A 22,163-nucleotide genomic window follows, 5' to 3' on the forward strand; every position below is an offset into this window, starting at 1 on the left:
GCCTCCGGGCGTGCTAGAGCGGGCGCGGGCCCAAGCGCGGGAGGGGCGGTGACGCACTTCCGCCCTGGCAGTCTCTGCGACGGAGTCTGTAGGGTGGTGTGTGGGCAGTCCTCCGCGCGGAGGCGCTCTCTGTCCGTCCGTCGGCTGGGCTTCACGTAGAGGTGCTGTGTGGCTGTCAGTTCGTCTGCGGAGCTGGTCAGTAAGGGCGTGGGGCTGGGGGAAGGCGTGCGGACAAGGGCTGCCTCCTTCACTGCCACCGACGAGCTCGCTGAGCGTAGCCGCCACGTGGGTCCGTATTCCTGAGACTTCTCACCCCGGAGACCTGGCAGGAGCATTGTTTCGGCTGTCCTTCAACATTTTTTTGTGCTCCTTTCTTGCACACCTCGTTTGCCCATTCCGTGGTGGGCAGGGGTGGTGGGCTGTGGTTTGAGACCTCTAGACAGCGCTCGAGAGGGTCTCTGGTCCAGTCTAGTCGCATGTCTTTTCGTTCCATATATGGCCCAGAATTTTGAGCAATCGTGCACCCATTGGAGGGTTTGCTGTGGTTTGTATATTGGGATTCTCTTTGGGGTGTTCTTTATTTAGTGCAGCTGTACTGGCTATTCTCTGCCTCTTGTTTGCCCTTTGTTCCAATGCTTGATGGTATTCACTGCTCCCTCGGTGCCTCCTGCTTCCTGCCCACTACCTCACCCGCAGAAGTCAACAACAGTACTGTAGAAATGGAGATGCAGGGGGCAAATTGTTTCACTCTGCCTTTAGATCAAATAGTAGTCTCATTTGATTTTGGGCTGAACTTGTTTATGGCTTCTCTTAATTCCTAGCTTTCAAGGTTTCTTATTTTTCTAGGAAGAGAAGGAAATACCTCCACAGCAGCTGGGTTCTTGACAGCCTGGCCCCAGGTTAATTATTTTACTCCTAGTCTGTATCACATATACCAAGTGTCAGTGAAGTCAATGAGGGACTTAAAAGGCAAACTTGGGTTCTTGTTACAACTTTGTCACCAACTCATGACATGACCCAGGACATTTCAGTTTACCTCTCTGGGCCTTACTATTATGCTGTGTAAAACAGGAAGCTAAACTTGAGGTACTTGCCAGAGTGAGATGCCATTATAAAGATATTGGGCTGTGCATTTGCTAAGAGACTTAGATGAGGGAATATAGTGGGAGAAGATGGAGGGATAGGATGGGAATTGGATTGATTGACCTTGAGCACCTATCCTGTTCATGTCTCTGTACTGGTCATCCCCATTGTAACTATAACCATCACTATTCTTATTTTGGGAATTTACCATGAGCCAAGATGCTAGATGCTTTACATGTGTTAAGCAATCTAATCCTCATCGACCTATGGGGAAGCTCCAAGACCACCCTAACATTCAGAGAGTCCCTAGAAGAACTAATGGGACTTGGCATATGGTTGTACTCCAAGATTTATTACAGCGGTGTACTAAGGATATATAGCCAGATCATAAGGGAAAAAGATACGCAAGAAGTCTGAAAGAATCCACATGCAAACTTCCTAAAGCTTTCTTCTTGAAAGAATAAATCATAAGAGAAATTACAAAATACCTTGTGATGAATGAAAATTAAAACCAACATACCAAAAACCATGGTATATAATGAAAGCAGTGTTCAGAGGTAAAATTATAGTTATAAATGCTTACGTTAAAAAAGAATATCTCGGGGCGCCTGGGTGGCGCAGTCGGTTAAGCGTCCGACTTCAGCCAGGTCATGATCTCGCGGTCCGTGAGTTCGAGCCCCGCGTCGGGCTCTGGGCTGATGGCTCAGAGCCTGGAGCCTGTTTCTGATTCTGTGTCTCCCTCTCTCTCTGCCCCTCGCCCGTTCATGCTCTGTCTCTCTCTGTCCCAAAAATAAATAAACGTTGAAAAAAAAAATTAAAAAAAAAATTAGCTGTACAAACCCCTAACAGGATACACCCAAAGAAATTCAAGTCCAGACACAATGTAATCAAACTTCAAAAATCTAAAGACAAGGAAAATGTTTTGAAAGCAGCTAGAGAGAAACAGCATATCACATATAGAGAAACAACTCAGATGACCTTGGATTTCTTACCAGAAACCGTGAAAATCATTTGCAAGTGGCACACAGTTTATCAGGTAACTGATGAAAGAAAAGAACTGTTAATTCAGAATTCTATGCCAGTAAAAGTATCCTTTAGAATGGAAGGTAAAATCAGCATATTCTCAAATGAAGGAAAATTAAGAGAATTGTCACTGGCACACCGACCCTAAAGTGATGGCTAAAGGAAGTTCTACAAACAGATAAGAAACCGTAAAAGCAGGAATCAGGAGCCTGCTTAATATTCTCTCTCTTTCACTCTCTGTCCCTATCCTCCATTCTCATTCTCTCTCTCTCCCTCTCTCTCGGAGGAAAAAAAAAAAGAAGAAGAAGAAGCTTGACAAATATGGCTGGACTGCCAGCCACACAGTTGAATAGGAAACGAAACTCTGAAGCACATAAGTCGGGGTACTGGACCTGACAAGTCCTGGCAAATAGACTGAATGGATTCCCTACCTTCATATGAAGAATACTGCTGGGCATAGACTACAGTAGACATCCTTTCAGGATATGGCACTACCATTTTCCACAAGGCATATGTGGACAATACCATTCAAAGATTCTTAGATGACCTATGTTCCATATTTAGCTTCCCCAAACACTCCCAATAAGATAATAGTGGTACTTTTATAGATAAAAGTACAACAGTGGACAACTACCTGGGACATTAGCTGGACCTTTCATGACCTTTATCATCCCCAAGAAGCAGGTGCTGTTAAAAGAGAGAGTGAACTCTGAAAAACTGAAAAAGATAGTTGGACAATCAAGCCTAAGCTTTTAGTGGTGTACAAATTAAGATAGTCTGTTAGGGTTCCAAATGTGATAATTACCTAAAAGAGTACCTCCCATTCAAGCATAATGTCTAATTATGAGGTTCAAGAGTGGAAGAAAGCCCTAACTGGCTGCAGGAAACCCAAACCACATAATAACCCATATAACTCTATTTTTTCCCTCCTATGCCTATCCCTGGAAAACTGGACTACTAGAATTTGAAAGTAGGAAAAAAAGAGCTGGGGACTTGGAGACTGGAACTTAGTGTATCCCCTCACCCCACCCATGCTTGCTGGATTTGGACAATTATAGATAATGATCATAATGATCATGAATAATAAGGTGAAAACTACTAAGGTGTTTTGGCATGGCCCACATGTCAGGGGGTGGGAGATATTCTAGAATGTTCTAAATTATAAAAGAAAGGAACTTCTGAGCTAACTAGGGATGAGTCTAAGCATATGGTGTGGGTTAGATATGGAGAGAATTGGGGGAAAGGTGCAGTGATTGTTGCAGAGACTAGTCGTAATGGTCATATGGCTGTGTAAGGAGAGAGACAACCCTGGTTGGTAAGAATTAGACCCTGAGAAATCAGGGGCAGAGGGAGGGACCATGAATCTCTTAGCTTTTGTCTGTAGGATATCTTACCAACTTAACCCAAGCTTCCACCATCACCACCCTCAATTTGACTACTGACCAACAAACAATCCTAATTTAAAGACTCTCAGAATCTCCCAACAGCCACTGACTCCAGAAAGAAATACTCTCAGCAAGAAACAACAGAATAAGATGAACTTTCTGGACATTGAAATGCCTCCATTTAGCCTTATCCTGTTATTGTTGGACTTTTTGTACATTTTTCACAGACTACTGATTGTTCTAAATTCTCTAGCATGAGTGGTAATGGAGATTGTACTACCTGGATTGTTTGCTGGCCAATTTAGGTGGGGTATGTGCCACTTGCCTCACTTAGAATAATGACACATTTAGCTGGCTTGGCTCTGCATGAGGAGCCTGACTATGGTCCATTCTCTAGTGGGCCTGGTTCTACTACTGTGTATCACTATCACGGTCACTTTCGTCTAATGTTGCCTAAGACAAATGGAATGTATTTGATCCAGGCCTTTAGCATTACAACTAATTAGAGCATCTGATGACATACATGGTGGCTCATGTTCCTGAGAATCTTTATGTGTAAAAGTTGAGAGGTCTAGTTGTAGGGGAATGGCTCCACCGTCATGCCCTGGCAAGTTTTCACATATCTATATAGTCCATGCAGGCAAAGCCTTGAGCTACAGTTACTCTGAGCCATGGCAGATCACCCTGTGATCCTTCTAGAACATGAGAGGATGAGAGGAGCTTTATTGGCCTTCAAGCCCATCTCCCACTCCCTTCCCTATCTCTTATGGGAGGCTGTCATGAGATAATTTCTCATTGCTTCTAAGATTCTGAAGAGGCATGAGGCTTTCTGGATGTAACTGCATACTGTAACTGCTTAGCTATAGTCTAAAATTGGCTCCTCACCACAGGTGTTGCAGTCATCGAGCCCCTTTTTGTTTTGGTGTCATTGTGTTTGGTGTATGGGACAAGGAGCTGGAGACCGGCATGCTTGGGTACTCTTTCTTCCTTTTGCTGTTTGTGTAAGTAATACATTGTATGAATCTAAAAGTGGCTTATTGTATCTACTGGCTGAGTCACTTAGGACATGGCCTTGACCTTGCCTGCTGCTGTGTGTTTAACAGGAAGAACAATAGAAACAGTAAAAATATATGGGTAAATATGATAGACTATCCCTCTCCTCTTTAGTTTTGAATCAAAACACTGGTCAGAGCCATAAGAGACCTTCCTTATGGTCTTCCTTAAGACCATGACTTAATAATCAGGTATCTGAGGGCTCCTTGTTCTGAGCCAAAACTCCCATAATTGTTTCGCACTCAGTGCAGTTTTCTCCATTTTTTCCAAAGAAAATCATGGGAGCATTTGTTGTGTGCTCATCTTTCCTAGTGATCTGTCCTAGGGTAAGGCTCACTGCTTCCTTCTCAGTGCTCGTGGACTATTCACTAGTGTCCATTTGTGAGCTTCTTCTGAATCCTCTTAGAAACAAATAAACATACCTTGGAGCTCATCTGAGGTCTCCTTTGTTCTGTGATTTTTCACAAGTATGGTATCTGTAAGCTTTCAGTACCTGGGGACCTAAAAGGAATATGAGCCTCTAGGCTGGAATTTCTGTGAAGCAGACATCTTCCTAATTTGTTCATCCCAAGAGACTACATGTACAAATGGAAAGTGGACAGGCCATATAGAAAAATATAACTCTGACCCACAGTCTGTAACAACCAGTCCAGGAAGCCAACCCATTATCTGTAGTTACCAATCTGGGAAGTCAAACTAGTATCTGTGGCAAATAGTTCGGGAAGCCAAAATAAACCCTGTAGCAGTCAGCCCCGCCCGGCAAGAATTTGATTAATATCCTCTCCCAACCAATCACATAAGATGCTTTGCTTCTGGTTAGCCCCCCAGGCCAACAATCTCCAATCAGAGCATACCTGGAGTCTCTTCCCGGCCCCCCCCCCCAACTATAAAGCTTTCTCACTTCTCTGCCTGACTTAAAGCCTACCAAATGCAAGTGATGGTGGTTGACTCCTTTGCTTAGAGCAAGCTCTAAATAAACAGCCTTTGCTTGCTCTCATGTTGGTGGTCTTTTATTTCCACAATTTCATTTAAAGTTTTAACTTCCCCGACATGCTATGTGATGTTTAGATAAGCCATCTCCTCTCTTTGGGCCTTACTTTCTTCAACTGAAAAATTGTTTCAACATTTATTCATTCCTTTATTCGACAGATATTCCTTGGCACTTAAAGAAGCTGGGCCATAAGAGTTGCTAGACATTGGGTGAATATTCGAGGCACAAAGTTGATCAAGGACGTTAGTTGCTCTCTGGGAATGTAGAACCCAGTAAAGGGATGCGGCTATGTGAAGTATTTGCTGCTTCATATTAGCATCCGTCCTACAAGGGTGCAGTGCAATACCGAAGAAGAGTGGTCAGTGGGAAGAAGAGGGCTGGGAAAGGATTCCCAGACAAAGCCTCCCCCCCACGCCCGCTTCCCCGCATTGCCACAGCAGCGCCCTGAGGCAGTCGGTGTCTGTGGGAGAGCTGGACTCGCTCTGCCCTCCCTGTTTCTTTGCGGGGCCAGAAGGGAGGACCACAGAGACGTGGCGCCCTCCACCGTCCTAGAGAAGCCAGAGTGGCAAGAGTGCAGCAGCCTCCACCTCTCCGGTGCGGAGCGTGGGGAGCTGAGCGTGGGACTGGCCGGGGCGTGGAGCCTGGGGCTTGCGCGCCCGACTCCTGGGCCGCTATATCAGGCCCGCCCCGGTCCGGAGCGTCCCTTCCCGACCCCGGGCAGCCCCCAGTAAGGCCTGGCGCGCGCTCGCTTCCCGGGAGGGCGGCCCTGGCCATGGCGGCCGCGGCCCTGGCGGGCGGCGCCCCCTTCGGCCCTGCACTCGAGCTGCTACCGGGACTGCGCGCGCCGGCCCGGGCGCGCCCGGTGAGTGCGGGGCCGGCGCTACGAAGCTGGCTCGGCCCTGCCCGGTGCTCTAGGTCCAGAGAAGGGGCGGAGGGGGCAGTGCGGCGGCCGGGAAATCGGGGTACAGCCCAGAGTGGAGGGTCCGGAGGAACAGGCAGGGAGCAGAATGAATTCGACATCCCCCAGACTTGCGCCAGCCGGGGAAACACACGTGCGGCTGCACAGGCATGAGCCAAATGCTGGGGAGGAGGTGTTCACAGAGTGCTGTGCGCAGCGACGAATGTCCAGAATTTCCATATCACTGGTTTTAAGAGAGCTGGTTATGTTTGAGGTGGGTCTTGAGATGAATACGAGGTTGCTGGCGCTGGAGGGAGGAACTGGATCTCCAGGCAGGGGGGGAGGGGGGGCTGCAGGTGCAATGGCACAGATTGCAGGTGCAATTTGGGCAAGGAAAGGGTTTGGATTCATAACAGAATGGTGACAGGATAGGGGATGAGGGTGGTGGTGCAGGAGATGATCTTTGGCATGTAAACTGGGTCTCTGAATAGTGAATGGAATGGTCTGCGTGCAGAGGATTTGGACATTTTGAGGTAGGTGAGGGTGATCCGGCCCCCCAGTCTGAACCCTGGAGTGTCGGGTAAGTCTCTGTGGGGACTTTGTAGGGCAAGGACTGATGTGAAATGGAACAGAGTCAGCCCCTCTATAGTATGGAGATTGAGATCCTAAATGAGGCAGTGGCTGGGAATTATAAGTAAGTCTTGATGGCTCTCCATTAGCACTGTTTATGTTTCTTATGGAGGAAAGTGAGAGAGAAGGTGCAGAAGGTTGGGCCTCCCAGAGATACAGGAAAAGGGGACATTAAAACTGGGAAGTGGGGAAGAAAGAGTAGGGTGGGGTGTTTTAGAGAGTGTGTTGGAGGGGCAGAGTGCAGGGAGCAAAGTCAGTTTGGATCTGCCTTTTGAAGTCCAGCCTCCAGAGCAACCTGAGTGTTCTCAGGTGCCCTTAGCTGCCTCTTTGGCTAGTGGCAATGACAGGAAGGAAGAGAAGAGAAAGAATCTCACACAGGGGCAGCAGGGGTGGCAGGAGTGAGGATAGAAGGCAGTGTGGTACAGTAAGTAAGAGCCAGAGAGTCAGACAGGCCTGACTTCTGTCTCAGTTCTGTAACTCTGAGCCTCGGTTTCCTCTTCTATAAAGTGAATCTGATACCCTCCTCATAGGCTGTGAGGCGTACAAAGTAATATATGTAAAGTTCTTGGCATGGGCTCAAATGGGTAAATGGTGATTGTACTTGTTATGAAGGGTTGGTGACCTCTGGAGGAGGGTACATTGTGGAGAAAGGATGGCACCTAGGGCACACATAGTTGTTCTGGGCACAGGATGGAAAGGGGAAGCTTGCAGAGACTCATGAAAAAGGTGATGTGGTGAAGTTAAGATGAAGGAATGTGAGAAATTGATGACTGATCCCTCATATCTTTGTAAGTAGGAGACGCAGATCCGCTGAGAGTTCCCTTAGACATTCAGAATGCAGAAACTCAATGGGCATCCCCTCCAGTACCACTTGGTGCCTCATCTGCCCTACTGTAGGCCTGGGTCTGGAATTGTCCGAGGGCATTTAAACACCTGTTGTTTCAGGAGTCAGTGACCTTCGAGGATGTGGCCGTCTACTTCTCTGAGAATGAATGGATCGGCCTGGCCCCTGCTCAGAGGGTCCTGTACAGGGACGTGATGCTGGAGAATTATGGGGTTGTGGCTTCCCTGGGTAAGGGTCTTTCCTTTTGGACTCGGCTTCTGCCCTCCAGAGTTCCCTGGCTCCTCCTTCTCAGAAGCTCTGGAGTCTTTGATAAGCCTCACCTGAGTGGCAACTTCAGACTCTTGGATTCTTAATGAGCCAGCCTCAGCGGTTGCTAAGAAGTGGGAAGTCCTGGTGTAAATTTGGGCCTCATATCAGCCTTTCTTGCCCCAGGGTGGGAGCTAACTCTCAACTCCTGTGCTAATGGGTACAGTAGGAAGAGAGCAGATTCCTGGTGTCCCACCAAACCCTCAGTTTCCCACCCGCTTAGTTTGGGAGACCCAGCCCAATACCAAGCATCCTGATGCAGATGTCTGAACTTGAGAGCTCTAAGAGAGGGAGAGAACAAAAAAGCTCAATCTCTCAACGAGTGGAATCATCCGTTCGCTCACTCAAACTGTTGTTGAGCACCTCTCGGTCTAATTCCTGACCTTTGTCAGCCTCCTGGCCCTGCTGCCCTGGGTCTCCTGGCCCTTCCCCTGGACTTTCTTTTCTCGCTTTCCCTGGTTAATTCCCTTCTTTTCCCTTCCTGCCCCTGAAGTCAAAGCCTGGGAGGAGCCTTGGGATTGCTCTATGTCACCCCACTCACCTGCCTGTCCCATTTCCTCCCCCTCAACCAGCATTTCCATTTCCCAAACCGGCTCTGATTTCCCAGCTGGAGCGAGGGGAAGCGCCCTGGTGCAAGGCTCCTCAGGGAGCTCTGGATGGAGAGTGCCCGAGGGGCGTCTCCACAGGTGAGTGAGGGTACATGTGCCAGTCATCTGACCAGTTCCCTTGTCTTGATCTTTACAGTGTAGTAGGTATGTGTTCTCTTAACCTAGTGCTATAGACACCAGTGGGATTCCTCTCCTCCCCCCCCCCCTTTTTTCCTGTGTCCCCATGGTTTTCCCTCTTCTTGAGTCTGTTCACCCTGGCTCCTTTTCATTTACCTCTTTTGCCTCTTCCTCATTTCCACTGTTCTTATCATGGTCACCATTTATCTGTACTCCCTGACTTTTCTGTTTACACTCTGAGGTGGCCTTTCTACTTTCTCAGCCTGCTTATCATCTTCCAGAAGAAGATTCTGACTGCCCTTTGGGCTATCATGGTCATCTTTATCATTAGAAATCAAGAAGTCTCAATAATTCTGAGCCATATACTTCCAATTCAGGGATTTATGGTGGGCAAAGCCCTGGCATTCCTTTAGGAACATAGGGCTTTCCTGTTCCTAATTTGCTAGTGACAGCTATGCCCCTTATGGCCTCCCTCGCACCATTCCATCTTCTTCCCACAGGAGCTCTTCTGTGGGCACAGTGGAACTTGAGCTGTGCCCTCAACTTCCTTGTTCTCACAGTTCCTTGCTGTGTCTGGCTGTCTTTCCAGAGTCTTAGGATATCCTTGATTATAAGTAACAACCCAGTTCAAACTGGCTTGAACAAAAAAGGAATTTGCTATTTCATGTAAGTAGGAAGTTCATAGATAGAGTGCAGCTACAGCTTGATCAGTTTCAGTCTCTGCTCTTTCTTGTCTCCTTATATGCTGCCTTTGCCTACAGCCTGGCTCCTCTCGTGGCTGTAAGGTGATTGGTAGTTGTAACCAAGGCTCTGCTGCTTCGTACCTAGGGAGAGAAATAGGGCAGGCCTCCCTCAGGCCTTTGGGATGTACCATCTTAAGTCTTATGCCAGCTCTAAACCAATCACTATGGCCAGGGAAATAGCATGCACTGATTGTCTTGGCCTAGACTGCCGATTTCTGAAACCGTCTCTCGTGTAGTGAGTAGGGCGGGCTAACCTGCTTGTCTTAGACCAGTAAGGGGTACACTAGGAACTGGAGTTGGGATCGCTCTCCCCCAAAAGGCAGGGCTCTCCATAATGGGCAGGGTGGGGGTAGGGGTTGGTGGTACTGGTAGAATGGATGTAGAGAGACAACTACACTGTCCTCTGCACTCTCTCAGGATCTCAGTGCTTACTCTCCCACCACCCAAAGGAATTTCTCGTCTTTGCTTTAGGCAGAAAACCAACAGCTAAGTCATTCCTTGAGTAAAACCCTAACTCCCTGACCTGCAGCAAACTTCCTTTGAGGACATGTCCCTATTCAAAGTCCATTTTTGTCTTAAAGAAAAGAATACTCAGGGGACACACAGTCCTTGGCTTCAGCAATATAAAAGAGTGTCATTTGGGGGATGAAAAATTGATCTGTTTCTTAGAAGGCATTGCATGGGAGTTATGAAGAGACCAATCTTAGCTAAGCCTGAAGAAGAGTTTATTAGAGTGGACCTTTGCAATTGAGGTGTCTGTCATTAGAATAAGAAGTGACTTCTGGAAATGGCTGAGTGAAGGCTGTGAGGCCATTTCTAATGGATGCCATGGAGAGATCCATCACTGATCCTTTGTAGAAAGAGAAGGCAATAGATGGACAGACGAGAAGGAAGCTAAGCTTAGAGGCTGTGGTTTCCCAACATAGCCTCAGGAATAGTTCTTTGCAGTTCAATCCTTTCCTAATTCTATTCCATGTGAACTGGAGTTCACCTCCTAGGGGAGGTGAAGAAGAAAACTTAGTCCCCTATTTTTTCTTGACACTTAAAAATGAGTGATGCGTTTTCATGTTTTAGGGAACTGATGGAATCGCATCTTCCCTGAAGGTCTGTTTTCTGTCCTTTATATTGTTAACTTCCTCCAGTTTCAGGTCATCTGTGTACCGATCTCTCCACCCACCTTCATTCTCCCTTACCACTTCCATCTCTGCTCCTTTCTTCATGGGCCCCACTCCTCTCACTGAGCTAGCCTTATTTATATCTTGACCCGGGCAGGATATCCATTTCTGAAGCCTGCTGCGATCTCCCATCTTGAACAGGTGGAAGAGCCGTTGAACCTGAAACTGCAAGGAGAGGGTCCAAGCCTAATCTGTACTGGTAAGTGAGGGGAATGAACACTCTTCTCCCAGGCACATGTTTTCCTCTGTCTTTCCTTTGTAAAATGTTAAAATTCCATTTTACCACGTACGTTCTAAATAAAGGACCTTCTCATCTTTTGGGATGAGCACTGGGTGTTACATGGAAACTAATTTGACAATAAATTTCATATACTAAAATAAATAAATAACCCTCTAAAAATCCCCAAGTCAACCATAAGAGGAAAGTTAAACTTTAAGCTTCCAGTTTCATTTGGTCATCATCAATTATAATTAAATTCAGGTGTGTTGGATCGTAGGCTGTAACTGAACAGATGGCCTACTGGTCGCGATGGCCAACCAGTATTTTAAAAGAAAATGCTGGGTTTTATTCATTCTGTTAGTTTTTAAGGTGTGATACTGAAACAGAAGTGTGGATAAAACACTATGGGAACAAAGAGGAAGCAGTCTTTGCCCAGTTGTGTATCAAGTAGTTTGGGGAATCCCTTTTCATGGTGGACCTGGTGACTGGATTGAATGAAAAGACCACATTTCCTTTTAGTGTTGACAAGTATGAGAAAGATTCTCCTTATTGTTCCCCACTGTGTGTGACAAGTTCAGGTTCCTCAGGTATACCACAAAGGATTCTTTATTTCTGAACATGTTGTTTCTCATGTTATAAACTAGACTACCTAGAAGAAATTCTTACTTGTCTCCCTTAGATTCAATTAAACTATTCCTGAAGAGCTCCCTCTGTGCTTGGTCTGGTGCCTGGGAATCCTAGCCCTCAGGGACTCTGTCTAGTTTCTGCCTTTCTGTAGCATAAACTTTGGTTGCTTTCAGTGTGTTCGCCCTGTGGTGCCATTTTCAGCTAGGACAGGGCCACTGGGACATAGAGGTAACACTTGAAGTGCAATGGACGTATGAATACCACTTGGTGATGCTATTTGCCCCATTATGGGTAATGATGACATTTGCAGCTTTGATTTCTTCTTTCAGAGGGTGTGTTGAAGAGTGAGAAAGAAGATTTTATTCTGAAGGAGGAAGGTTTTGAGGAGGCAAAAGACCACATGGTGCTGTCAAGTGGACCCCGGTGGTATGGTTCCCAGGAATTCTGGTTTGGGAAAACCTGTGAGGACGGAAAAAGCAGGTTAGGGAGGTGGCGCAACTACTCCAATGGGAAAAGTGTGGAGAACACTGCAAATGATGTTATAGAAGTGATTGTCAAAGATGAGATGATCTCAGGAGAAGATGGTTCAGAGAATACTGATGTTAATACTCACCTTGTTATACATGAGAAGATTCTCAGTGAGCAGGTATTCTGTATATGTGAAGAATGTGGCAAGTGTTTTGATCAAACTGAAGACTTTGACCAACATCAGAGAGTTCATAATGGAGAGAAGATCTATGGTTGTAAGGAATGTGGGAAGACTTTCAGTTTTAGATCACATTGCCTTGCACATCAGAGAATTCACACTGGGGTGAAACCCTATGTGTGTCAAGAATGTGCTAAAGCCTTTGTTTGGAAGTCAAACCTGATTCGGCACCAGAGAATACATACTGGAGAGAAGCCCTTTGAATGTAAGGAATGTGGGAAGGGCTTTAGTCAGAACACAAGCCTTACACAACATCAGCGAATCCATACTGGAGAAAAACCATATACTTGTAAGGAATGTGGGAAAAGCTTTACTCGGAACCCAGCCCTGCTTCGACATCAGAGAATCCACACTGGGGAGAAGCCTTATGAATGTAAGGACTGTGGAAAAGGTTTCATGTGGAACTCAGATCTTGCTCAGCACCAGAGGGTCCACACGGGGGAGAAGCCCCATGAATGTACTGACTGTGGGAAAAGCTTCATTTGCAAGGCACACCTTATCCGACATCAGAGAATCCATACTGGGGAAAGGCCCTATAAATGTAATGATTGTGGGAAGGCCTTCAGTCAGAATTCTGTTTTGATTAAGCACCAGAGGCGCCATGCTAGAGAGAAACCCTGTAATTATCACACCTCTCACCTTCTTGAACATTAGAGAAGGCATAAGGGTGATGCTTGTTTATAATTCTTATGCTACAGGAGCCCCAGAGACAAAACGAGATGACTGTCCACGGTTTGTTATAACTCTAATAGTCAGTATTATCTTGCCCCTTCTGAACAGATACCCTGTACTCTAGCAAGATGGTCCCACTGTTCAACCATGTTCGTGCTAGGCAACTTTTAGTTGAGCATCTGCTCTGTCAGGCACTTGCTAACCACTTTACATACATTCTTTTGTTTTCCTTAATCCTGTTAAGGTAGGTACTTGTCCTCATTTTACTAATGAGAAGTCTGAGGTTGAAAGAAGTTGTAAAACTCATTCAAGGTTACTCAGCTAATATGTTACAGAATAGAGATTGAAATCAGGCCTATCTGACTCCAGAGTTTTCTGTTCTTTATTTGTACACATTTCTGCTTCTGTTCATTTCTATTTGCTCAAGTTTCCCTGGGCTACAAATTTCCCTTCCTCATCTAAGACCCAGCTCCTTTAACTGAACAGACCCCTGTTCCTCTTCTACTTGTAGTCAGTACTGTCCACATTGGTATTTAACTGTGTGCTGTCTTATATTTTTCTAATGTCTCACGTGTGTTAGTCCAGCTAAATGGCTCTTTGAGGACCAACACTATTTCTTTTATGTTTTTCAAATTCTGAAACTTAACTTATTTTTTACTAGATATAACATGCTCATGATAAAAAAAAGTTGAAATAGTTCAAAAAGGTGTTCATTGAAAAGTAAATCTTGTCACTCCTGTCTCCCAGTCTACCTCCTTAGAGACCATCACTGTTACTGGCTGTGTGTCTTCCTGGGCATATTCTTTCTATATACAAGTGCTTATTAATACTGCTTTCAACAGTCTACCTCACTGAAAACCATTTGATGTAGATGATAGTGCAGTTACATTGCCAACTCCAGAACTTTCTCTTCCTCAGAAGTTGTGGTCTACTTTGAGATCACCAAGATGACTTAAGCAAAGTAACTGAGAGTAGTCTGGGTTATGCACTTGTGGGAGACCTGACTGCCCTTGTGTTACAAGATAGGAATCTGGGACTAGGAAAATGTAAACCAAGTGGGAGATTTTTGTTTCCATAAAAATTTGTATAGCTATAACCTCTCTGATTGCTCTACTATCCCAAATCCCCTTCCAGCCTGTCCCTTCTCATCACCATGATAGCCCACATCCCAGAGTAAGCTATATTTTTTTTAAGATATTTTTTTTTCAACGTTTATTTATTTTTGGGACAGAGAGAGACAGAGCATGAAGAGGCGAGGGGCAGAGAGAGAGGGAGACACAGAATTGGAAACAGGCTCCAGGCTCTGAGCCATCAGCCCAGAGCCCGACGCGGGGCTCGAACTCACGGACCGTGAGATCGTGACCTGGTTGAAGTCGGACGCTTAACCGACTGCGCCACCCAGGCGCCCCCAGAGTAAGCTATATTATTAGAGAATGCTATTGACCACCTTCAAGGGTTAGAGAAACAAAGGCCCTATTCAGAGGAGAGCACTGGCCAAAACAGATGAAATGTACATTCCAGACTTCACCTTTAGAACCATTTTCAGATTGCATTTTGCCTCTCTGCTAATTAGGCATTCTGCTTTAGAAGCTCCTAGCCAGGTAATATAATTGTTGACTAAGGAGCAAGGAAGAGAAGCCAGAGGCTGGCTTGGACTAAACTGGTTCCTGAAAATTACAAACATTAATTCTAGAGCCCCTGATTGCTGACGTAGTAAGGAGAACTTGGCCTCGCATAGTCTAGTTAGGGTGCCTCTACTAAGTAGGAAAACTTTTGTACCAAACAGAACCAGGAAATGGAAATGAGTGATGTGGACAGGCATTTGGGGGAAGTTTATTAAGCAAATAATCACTGAGTACCTGCTTGCATGTAAAGCACTATGCTTCATGCTGCATAAACAATGGTAAGTCAGATTGGTTTCCTGCCTTTCTGGAACATTAATGAGAGAGACCAAACAAAAAAAAATCAAGTAATTTATTAAAGATTGCTAAGTGTTATAAAGGAAATGAATGGTACAGAGAGAGAGAATGATAGAGAGGAACCCTCTATATGAATAGTCAGGGAAGGCCTACCTCTCCTAAGAGGTAACATTAAACCTCTCAGAATGAGAAAAAGGCACATATATGAAGAATGGGGGAAGAACAGCAGGCAGAGGAACATCTCTGCAGACTCTGATGTGTGAAGGGTTTGGCATGTTCAAGACACCAAAAGGTTTTAGGTATAGCATAATGATCAAGGGTATGAGGGGCACAAGTTAGGCTTGTAGACATAGGTGGCTCAGATCATTCAATTCCATCCCAAGTGAAAAGCTATTAGAGGACATTCAGTGGAGGAATGACATGTTTGATTCACATTTTGAGATGGTCCCTGACTGCTGTGTAGAAAATGGCTTGTTAAGGGACAAAAGTGAAAGGAGAGGTCATATTGGAGACTGCTAGCCATCCAGGTTGGAGATGAGAGTGGCTTGGAGTGGGTGGTGGTTGTAGAAATGGAGAGAAAATATATTTAAGATACAGTTTGGAAAAAAAATCAGTGACCTGTTAAAGGATTGGATATAGGAGTAACAGGAATTAGGGATCGGTTTCTGGTTTGAGCAGCTGAGTTAGATAGCAGACCATTTACTGGAATGAATAAGACTGGAATGGGAATAGGTTTGGGGAGGGAGAAATCGAGAAGTCTGTTTTGGATTAACATTTCAGATATGTGTGAGATATACAAGTAGAAAGTCCAGGTGGTGGTTGTATATATGGGTTTGAGCTCTGGGTTAGTGATATCTAGAGCTTTGCATTTGGGAGTCCTCAAATGAGCAAAAGGTATTTTAAGCTGTGGGAAGAAATGAGTGAAATCTCCTGGAGCTGCATTATCCAACACAGTAGCCACTGGCCAAATGTAGGTATTTAAATTTAATTGTAAGTTTTAGGTTCTTATCAGACTGGCCAGATTTCAAGCACACAATAACTATGTGGGAGTTGACTACCATATTGGATAGTGTTGACATAGAACATTTCCATCATTTCACAAAGTTCTGTTGGACAGTACTGCCTCCAGAGAATACAGCAAAATATGAAGACCCAGGATAGAGTCCTATGAAACACTGATTCAATATTTAGGGAGTTGGACAGGAGGAAGTGCCTGGAAGAGAGGCTAAAAAAGGTCAGTGAGAGGCTGGCAATATCACCAGTGGACACATTACACAGGCAGCAGTTGAAATAAGGTCGAATGCTTGGACCAGTGCTAAAAGGAGGTAATCATTAAAATCCTAAATGTTAATAAGCTCCCAGAGTGAAGATGATGTGTATCCTAGATGACGTCAGTATCTTAAAATGGGAGAGAGACAGATAACGAATAGGAAGCAGAAACCACAGAAATGGAACCTGGAAGAGAAGAAACAGTTTGGACTTCTGGAGGAGCACCATGGAGGTTGATCAACCCTAGGAACTCTCCCTCAAAGATGGAAATGTTTGTAGGCAGAGTGGTGGGATGGGAAGACAAATTTTAGGAGTGTCACAAAGAATTGCCCACATATGGCAAAGACACAAATTTCGGAGGGATTAAGAAGTAGCACGTAGAAATGGATGGCCCCTATCAAAAAAATTCCTCACTAGTCTTTTCCTTACCAGAGACCCAGAGACAGGCACTTGGAAGTCCTGAGCCTACATCAAAGACTGTAGTGTGTGATGAAGGAATCATAACATGGAAGATTTTCCAATTTGTAATAATACTTTCCACACATCTTGAAGTCAGAAGAGGAATGATTAGTACTCATTTCCTAAATTTTGGAGACATATAAAGGAAAAAATTAGAAATATAAGGTACTTTCTGATAAATCCCAACTAGCAATATATTAAAATCAAGAATTGATTATGGTAAATTTTTATCTTCCAAATTTTCCAAAATAGGATTGGAAAGTAAGGAAATATAAAAACAGTGTATAGAGTCATTCACATAATGAAAATTAACTGGCCTGCCCAGAATCTCTGGGGGGAATGAATTATTAAATCCCCCCTATTTTTCAACTCCGAGGTAGCTACAGAGTTGTCTTAGAAGCAACTCTGTTGCAAACCAGTGGTTGCAATTCTGAGCATGTCTTTGTCACGGCCAAATCAGGGTTCTGTACTATTCATCTCTTTGTTGGTTCCCAGCATCCATTCTTCTGTCTGGGAACAGTAACCCAAATATTCTTTGGGAAAGCATCCTTTCTCAGCCACCTGGTTTGGGTCCACCCCCAACTTCATAAGTGGATCCTGGTTAGCCTAGGTGCATCAACACCCTATTACTTTGACCACAGAGCCAATGAGATCTGAGGAGATAGTTACCTGGCCTTCTGAAAGAGAGAGGCTTTTCTTTGAGAGCAACCAAAAGAGATATTCTGTCCTCCTGTGGATGGTATATAGGAAGATATGAGGCCTTGAACTGCAACAACACTTTTATTCTGTTAAGAGGGAGGTAGTCTGTAGCTTCCTGGTGTTAGCATGTGGAGCCTGAGGATGAAGTCAGTACCAAAGGAGAGAGTGGCAAAGCAGAGAAAAACTGGGTCCCTGCTGACATTTGAGCCATTAGCCCAAGCCTTACCTGAAATAGACTCACCTCTGGAATTTTCAGTCATGTGAGCCAATAAACATCTTTTGTTAAACTAGTTGGATTTGAGTTCTCTGTCATTTGCAACTTCGTCATACTGATATAGGCTTGTATTTGAAAGCACTGGTTTCTTGTACAGCACCTAGTGTCGCATTTTCTCTTCCTCAGTAGTCACACAAGCTGTTCATTTGTATCTCATCTCAGTTGCTTGGAGTTTGCATGGCTAAATAGATACCTCTCATACCCTAAACTTAATTTCATGAACACCACCAGACCAATGTTTGGTCATACCTTAGCATACCTTCCAAATTTGAATATAATACTTTCAGTTCCAGATTCCCTAGTGGATAACTTCCTGTCTCTGACATATTTTCTAGCCTCCCCTCCCCTGCTGTATATGAAATTCGGGTTTGCTATGTCCCCTATATTTTATGTCAGATTCTTGTGAAATGACCAGATGTTTTTCATATCCACAAAGGCTTTGTTTTATTGAACAGTGTTCCAAAACTTAGGGAGAGGTAGAGTCTCCTACAGCATATTCTCTGAAATTGAAAGTCATCTCTCTGCTGAATGATTGAGGTAAGTGAAAAGTTACTTCCTTACCTTAGCAAAAAGAAAACAAAAAGACTTGCTTTGAACTTTCTTTTTCCCCAAGAGAAGAACTACTTCCCTGGTGTAAGTGATACAGGCGTTACATTTTTCAGCCTCCACTCCCATTTCCAGCATAGTCCAGGCTGAACTCAGGTGTGCTTGGCATGAATGAGAAGTGAGCTCCATTCTGATCTCTAGAACGTTGTACACACTAAAGTTGATAAAAAGTTACTAATTTTCAAGTATATAACATTTTATTTTGTTGATAATATAAGAAGAAATGAGAAAGACAATGTAGATTTGTCTATCAATTGTTGCTAATTTTCAAGTATATAACATTTTATTTTGTCGATGATATAAGAAGCGAGAAAGAAAATGTAGATTTGTCCATCAGACAATTGTTGCTAATTTTCAAGTATATAACATTTTATTTTGTCAATAATATAAGAAGAAATGAGAAAGACAATGTAGATTTGTCTATCAGACAATCAATTGTTGCCTGTATCCTCGACTATATGTCCTATACTATAGGCTGCTCTTCCTTTCAGATGTGTTTCCTGCCCACCAAAGGCACCCTATGGAGAAGTTGACACAGGCTTTTGACTCTGCCCCATTCTGTTTGAGAACATAGTAATTCTGAATGCATGGGATCTGACCACTAGGCCCCAAGTTTATTTTACTATTTTCCTGGGAGACTCAAAGGATACTCAGGCAAATGGGACTAAGCTCCTCTGATACGTCTGCCCTGGGGGTGGCAGGTCAGATTCTCTGATGTTCCTTTGGAAAATGCGAGTCTGTGTGAAGAGGAAATAGAGAAGGAGGGGAGTGGAACATGCTGGGAACTGGTAACAGATAACACAAAGGACCAAAAAACCCATGATGTATAAAGTGAAAGTATTCTGAAAAGGTAACAGACACACCTGAGGGAAGCCACCCATGGCAACGTTAATATGGAAACTGAAAATCAACTCAAAGCATACGTAAGAGGTAGGCATGATCCATTCATTCCCTTCTGCCTCCTTGGCTTTATTTCACATAATGACCATCTCAGAGTTTGTGATAGCTATTGTCTTTTCAATCCTGTCTCTGAGATCAAGAAGCTGTTCTTAAAATGAAAATCTAATTGTATCACTCTCTTTCTAAAAACTGTAATCATTTTCTGTTGCCTAAAAAACAAAATCCAAATTCCTTAGGTGAATATTCAGAACTATATTACTGATTTGCTTTAATTGACGGTTTTATTCTATTCCCGCATCAGTCTCCAACTTAGATCTCAACTACAGCCATATTTCTCTGCTTCTAGTGTTTAACCATGTGGGTTTTTTGTTTCTTTGAACGATGTTTTGCTCTTTCAAGGAATGAGGGATATATCTGTACTGATCAATAGTTCTCATCGGGAGCAGACTTTGTTTCCTTTTCCCAGACAATTTCCCAATGTTTAGAGACTTTTTTGTTGTTACGGTTGATGAGAGGGCTGCTCCTGGCATCTTGTCTTAGAGGCAGGCTACTAAATATACGACAGTGCACAGGCATTCCCCCACAACAAAGATTAGCTGGCACCAAGTGCGAATAGTGCTGCTGTTATGAAAAATCTTGTATAGGCCAATCTCATTTGGAAGTTTGTTGACATTTATTTGAGCCTTTAAAAACTTGTTACAATGGCCCCTGGGTGGCTCAGTTAGTTGAGTGTCCGACTCTCGATTTCAGCTCAGGTTGTGGTCCCAGGGCCATGGTCCCAGAGTTGTAAGCTAGAGAAAAGAGAACGTTATTAAGAAAATCATAAGGAAGAAAAGATATATTTGCAATACTTTATTTATATAAAAAAATCCATGTATCAATGGTCCCTTGAAGTTCAAATCCCTGTTGTTCAATGGTCAACTGTACTTGAAGGAAGTTATGGAAACTCATTCCCTTATTCTATTCTATTATTCTATTAGGCAACATTTAAATATATTGGCATAACACCAAAAATGTGGGAGTATTTTATTTTATTATTTTTTTTTGGTGGGGGTGGGGAAGGGCAGGGAGAGAATCCTAAGCAGGCTCCACACTCAACACGGAGCCCAACATGGGCTCAGTCTCACGAACATGAGATCATAACCTGAGCCAAAACCAAGAGTCGGATGCTTAACCATTTAACCAACTGAGCCACCCAGGCACCCCAATGTGGGAGTACTTTAACCAACATTTATAGATTTTGTAATCTTTGGCATCCATCCATCACAAGGCCAAAGTAATAGCCAAAGTTGTTTACATTTCCCCTGTTGGCTCACTTTCATGGGTGTGCAGAAATCATATTACAAATGCTCCAACTACAGACCCAACTTCTGTGTTTTGCTTCCTGCCCAGTAGACCATCCCCACCTGACAGCTTCTCCCCAATATAGTAATAAAGGCTTTTGCCTGTTTTCTGCTCACTCCTTCTCTTGACTGACCTTAGTACTTCCTTGTGTGGTAGGACATGCCCCCATCTTTTCAGGAATTGTAAGTAATAAGCTTCTTTCAAATGCAGTTGTCTCCTTGCCATTCCTGATTTTTTTTTTAATCCAGAGTACATTTTAACCATAGGATAAAACCCACAATATATACATGATTATGCCAAGTAATGATAAATGCTACAAAGAACAATAAAACAGGAAAAGGTATAAAAAGGGATAGATAAGACTTATCAGGAACAGACTCCAATAAGGGGACATTTGAGCAAGAGACCAGAGTAAAATAGGGAGTGAGATGTGCTGATATTGAGGAGCAGAGCATTTCAGACAGAGGGGAGAGCAAACACTAAGGGCCTGAGGCAGGAGAGAACATGCCTGGAGTGTGTAAATAGGAAGACAGAAAACATTGCTTAAAAGTGGGATGGCTTCAGAATATGGGAGGTGGGTTGACCTATTCTTCCCCAAATTTCTATGTTGAGCCCTAACCCCCTAGTACCTCAGAATTTGACTGTATTTGGACACGAGGTCTTTAAAGATATAATTAAGTTAAAATGAGGTTGTTAGAGTGACCCTAATCTAATCTTAGGGATGTCCTTCTAAGAAGAGGAGATTAGGACACACATACCAGGAGTGCACATGTACAGAGAGACAACCACGTGAAGAGGCAATGGGAGGCTGGCTGTCTGCAAGCCGAGGAGGGGCCTTAGAGGAATCCAACCTGCCAACACCTTGATCTTGGACTTCCAGCCTCCAGAACTATAAGAAAACACATTTTTGTTATATCACCCAGTCTGTGGTATTTTGTTATGTCCTAGAGCTAAACTGTGATGGCAAAATGTTGCTACCTTACAATTACCATTATTTAGTTGGTGTAGCTAGCAGGTTTGATCTGTGTTCTCCTGGCCCAATGTGGTTTTCTCTAATTTTGCATATTATGTTTCCAGATAACATGCAAGCTTCCTGATAGCACCGAGTTTACACATTGTTCCTGTACCCCTAACTTGGAATATCCAAGTTATTTTATTTATTTTTTGTTTGATATTTTATTAAATAATAGGAATCTCACTTAATTTTATCTTTTTTTTCTTTTTTATTAATTGTCAGTCTCCTTACTAATGCATTCAATTTGTACCCGCCTCCCCACCAGCCTGCCCAATGTAACGTTTCCATTCTGTTTTAGCCTTCTCAGGTCATTTCAATATGAGATTTCTGTGCTCAGCAATGCTACCTTCTTGTCTCCTTTGTGTCTCTGACCATAGGATCAGACTAAGGCCCCTTCCTTTTTTAATCCTAGGACTTTTCCTTGTCTTTCTTTACCCTCTATGTTCTGTGAAACCAGTTTGTAAATATACAAAAGCTGTGTATTTATAGGACACAGTCATATCCTTGATGACCTGGTTCCCTCTCTAACATTGCTAAGAGGTGGTGTTTACTTTTTTCTTTTTTTTTTTTTAAGTCAGGTTGTGAAATAGCTGAATT

The 22,163-nt window shown here is 43.9% G+C and overlaps 1 protein-coding gene across 4 annotated transcripts; it reads left to right on the forward strand.

Annotated features, from left to right (window-relative positions):
- The first annotated feature begins 6,109 nt into the window (after positions 1-6,109).
- ZNF662 (zinc finger protein 662) lies at positions 6,110-14,174 on the forward strand. 4 transcript variants are annotated; one of them, XM_040479967.1, is made up of 5 exons: positions 6,110-6,129; positions 8,009-8,135; positions 8,786-8,899; positions 10,954-11,055; positions 12,033-14,174. In XM_040479967.1, exons 2-5 carry the CDS (start codon positions 8,102-8,104, stop codon positions 13,061-13,063), a joined length of 1,281 nt encoding a protein of 426 aa, XP_040335901.1. In that variant the 5' UTR covers positions 6,110-6,129; positions 8,009-8,101; the 3' UTR covers positions 13,064-14,174. The 4 variants fall into 4 exon arrangements, with proteins under 4 accessions (XP_040335901.1, XP_040335900.1, XP_040335899.1 ...); XM_040479966.1 differs by lacking the exon at positions 6,110-6,129 and adding an exon at positions 6,136-6,262; XM_040479965.1 differs by lacking the exon at positions 6,110-6,129 and adding an exon at positions 6,269-6,397.
- Positions 14,175-22,163: the final 7,989 nt, after the last annotated feature.

The sequence above is a fragment of the Herpailurus yagouaroundi genome, unplaced genomic scaffold (assembly GCF_014898765.1).
Source record: "Herpailurus yagouaroundi ecotype Mexico unplaced genomic scaffold, PumYag 159, whole genome shotgun sequence".
NCBI lineage: Eukaryota > Metazoa > Chordata > Mammalia > Carnivora > Felidae > Herpailurus > Herpailurus yagouaroundi.

Excerpts from the sequence above, each read along its gene's own strand:
- ZNF662 (XM_040479964.1), top strand. The coding sequence starts at position 6,543 with ATGAATTCGACATCCCCCAGACTTGCGCCAGCCGGGGAAACACACGTG. Across the intron at positions 8,900-10,953 it reads CCCGAGGGGCGTCTCCACAG|GATATCCATTTCTGAAGCCT; the intron begins GTGAGTGAGGGT and ends TGACCCGGGCAG. Across the intron at positions 11,056-12,032 it reads TCCAAGCCTAATCTGTACTG|AGGGTGTGTTGAAGAGTGAG; the intron begins GTAAGTGAGGGG and ends TTCTTCTTTCAG.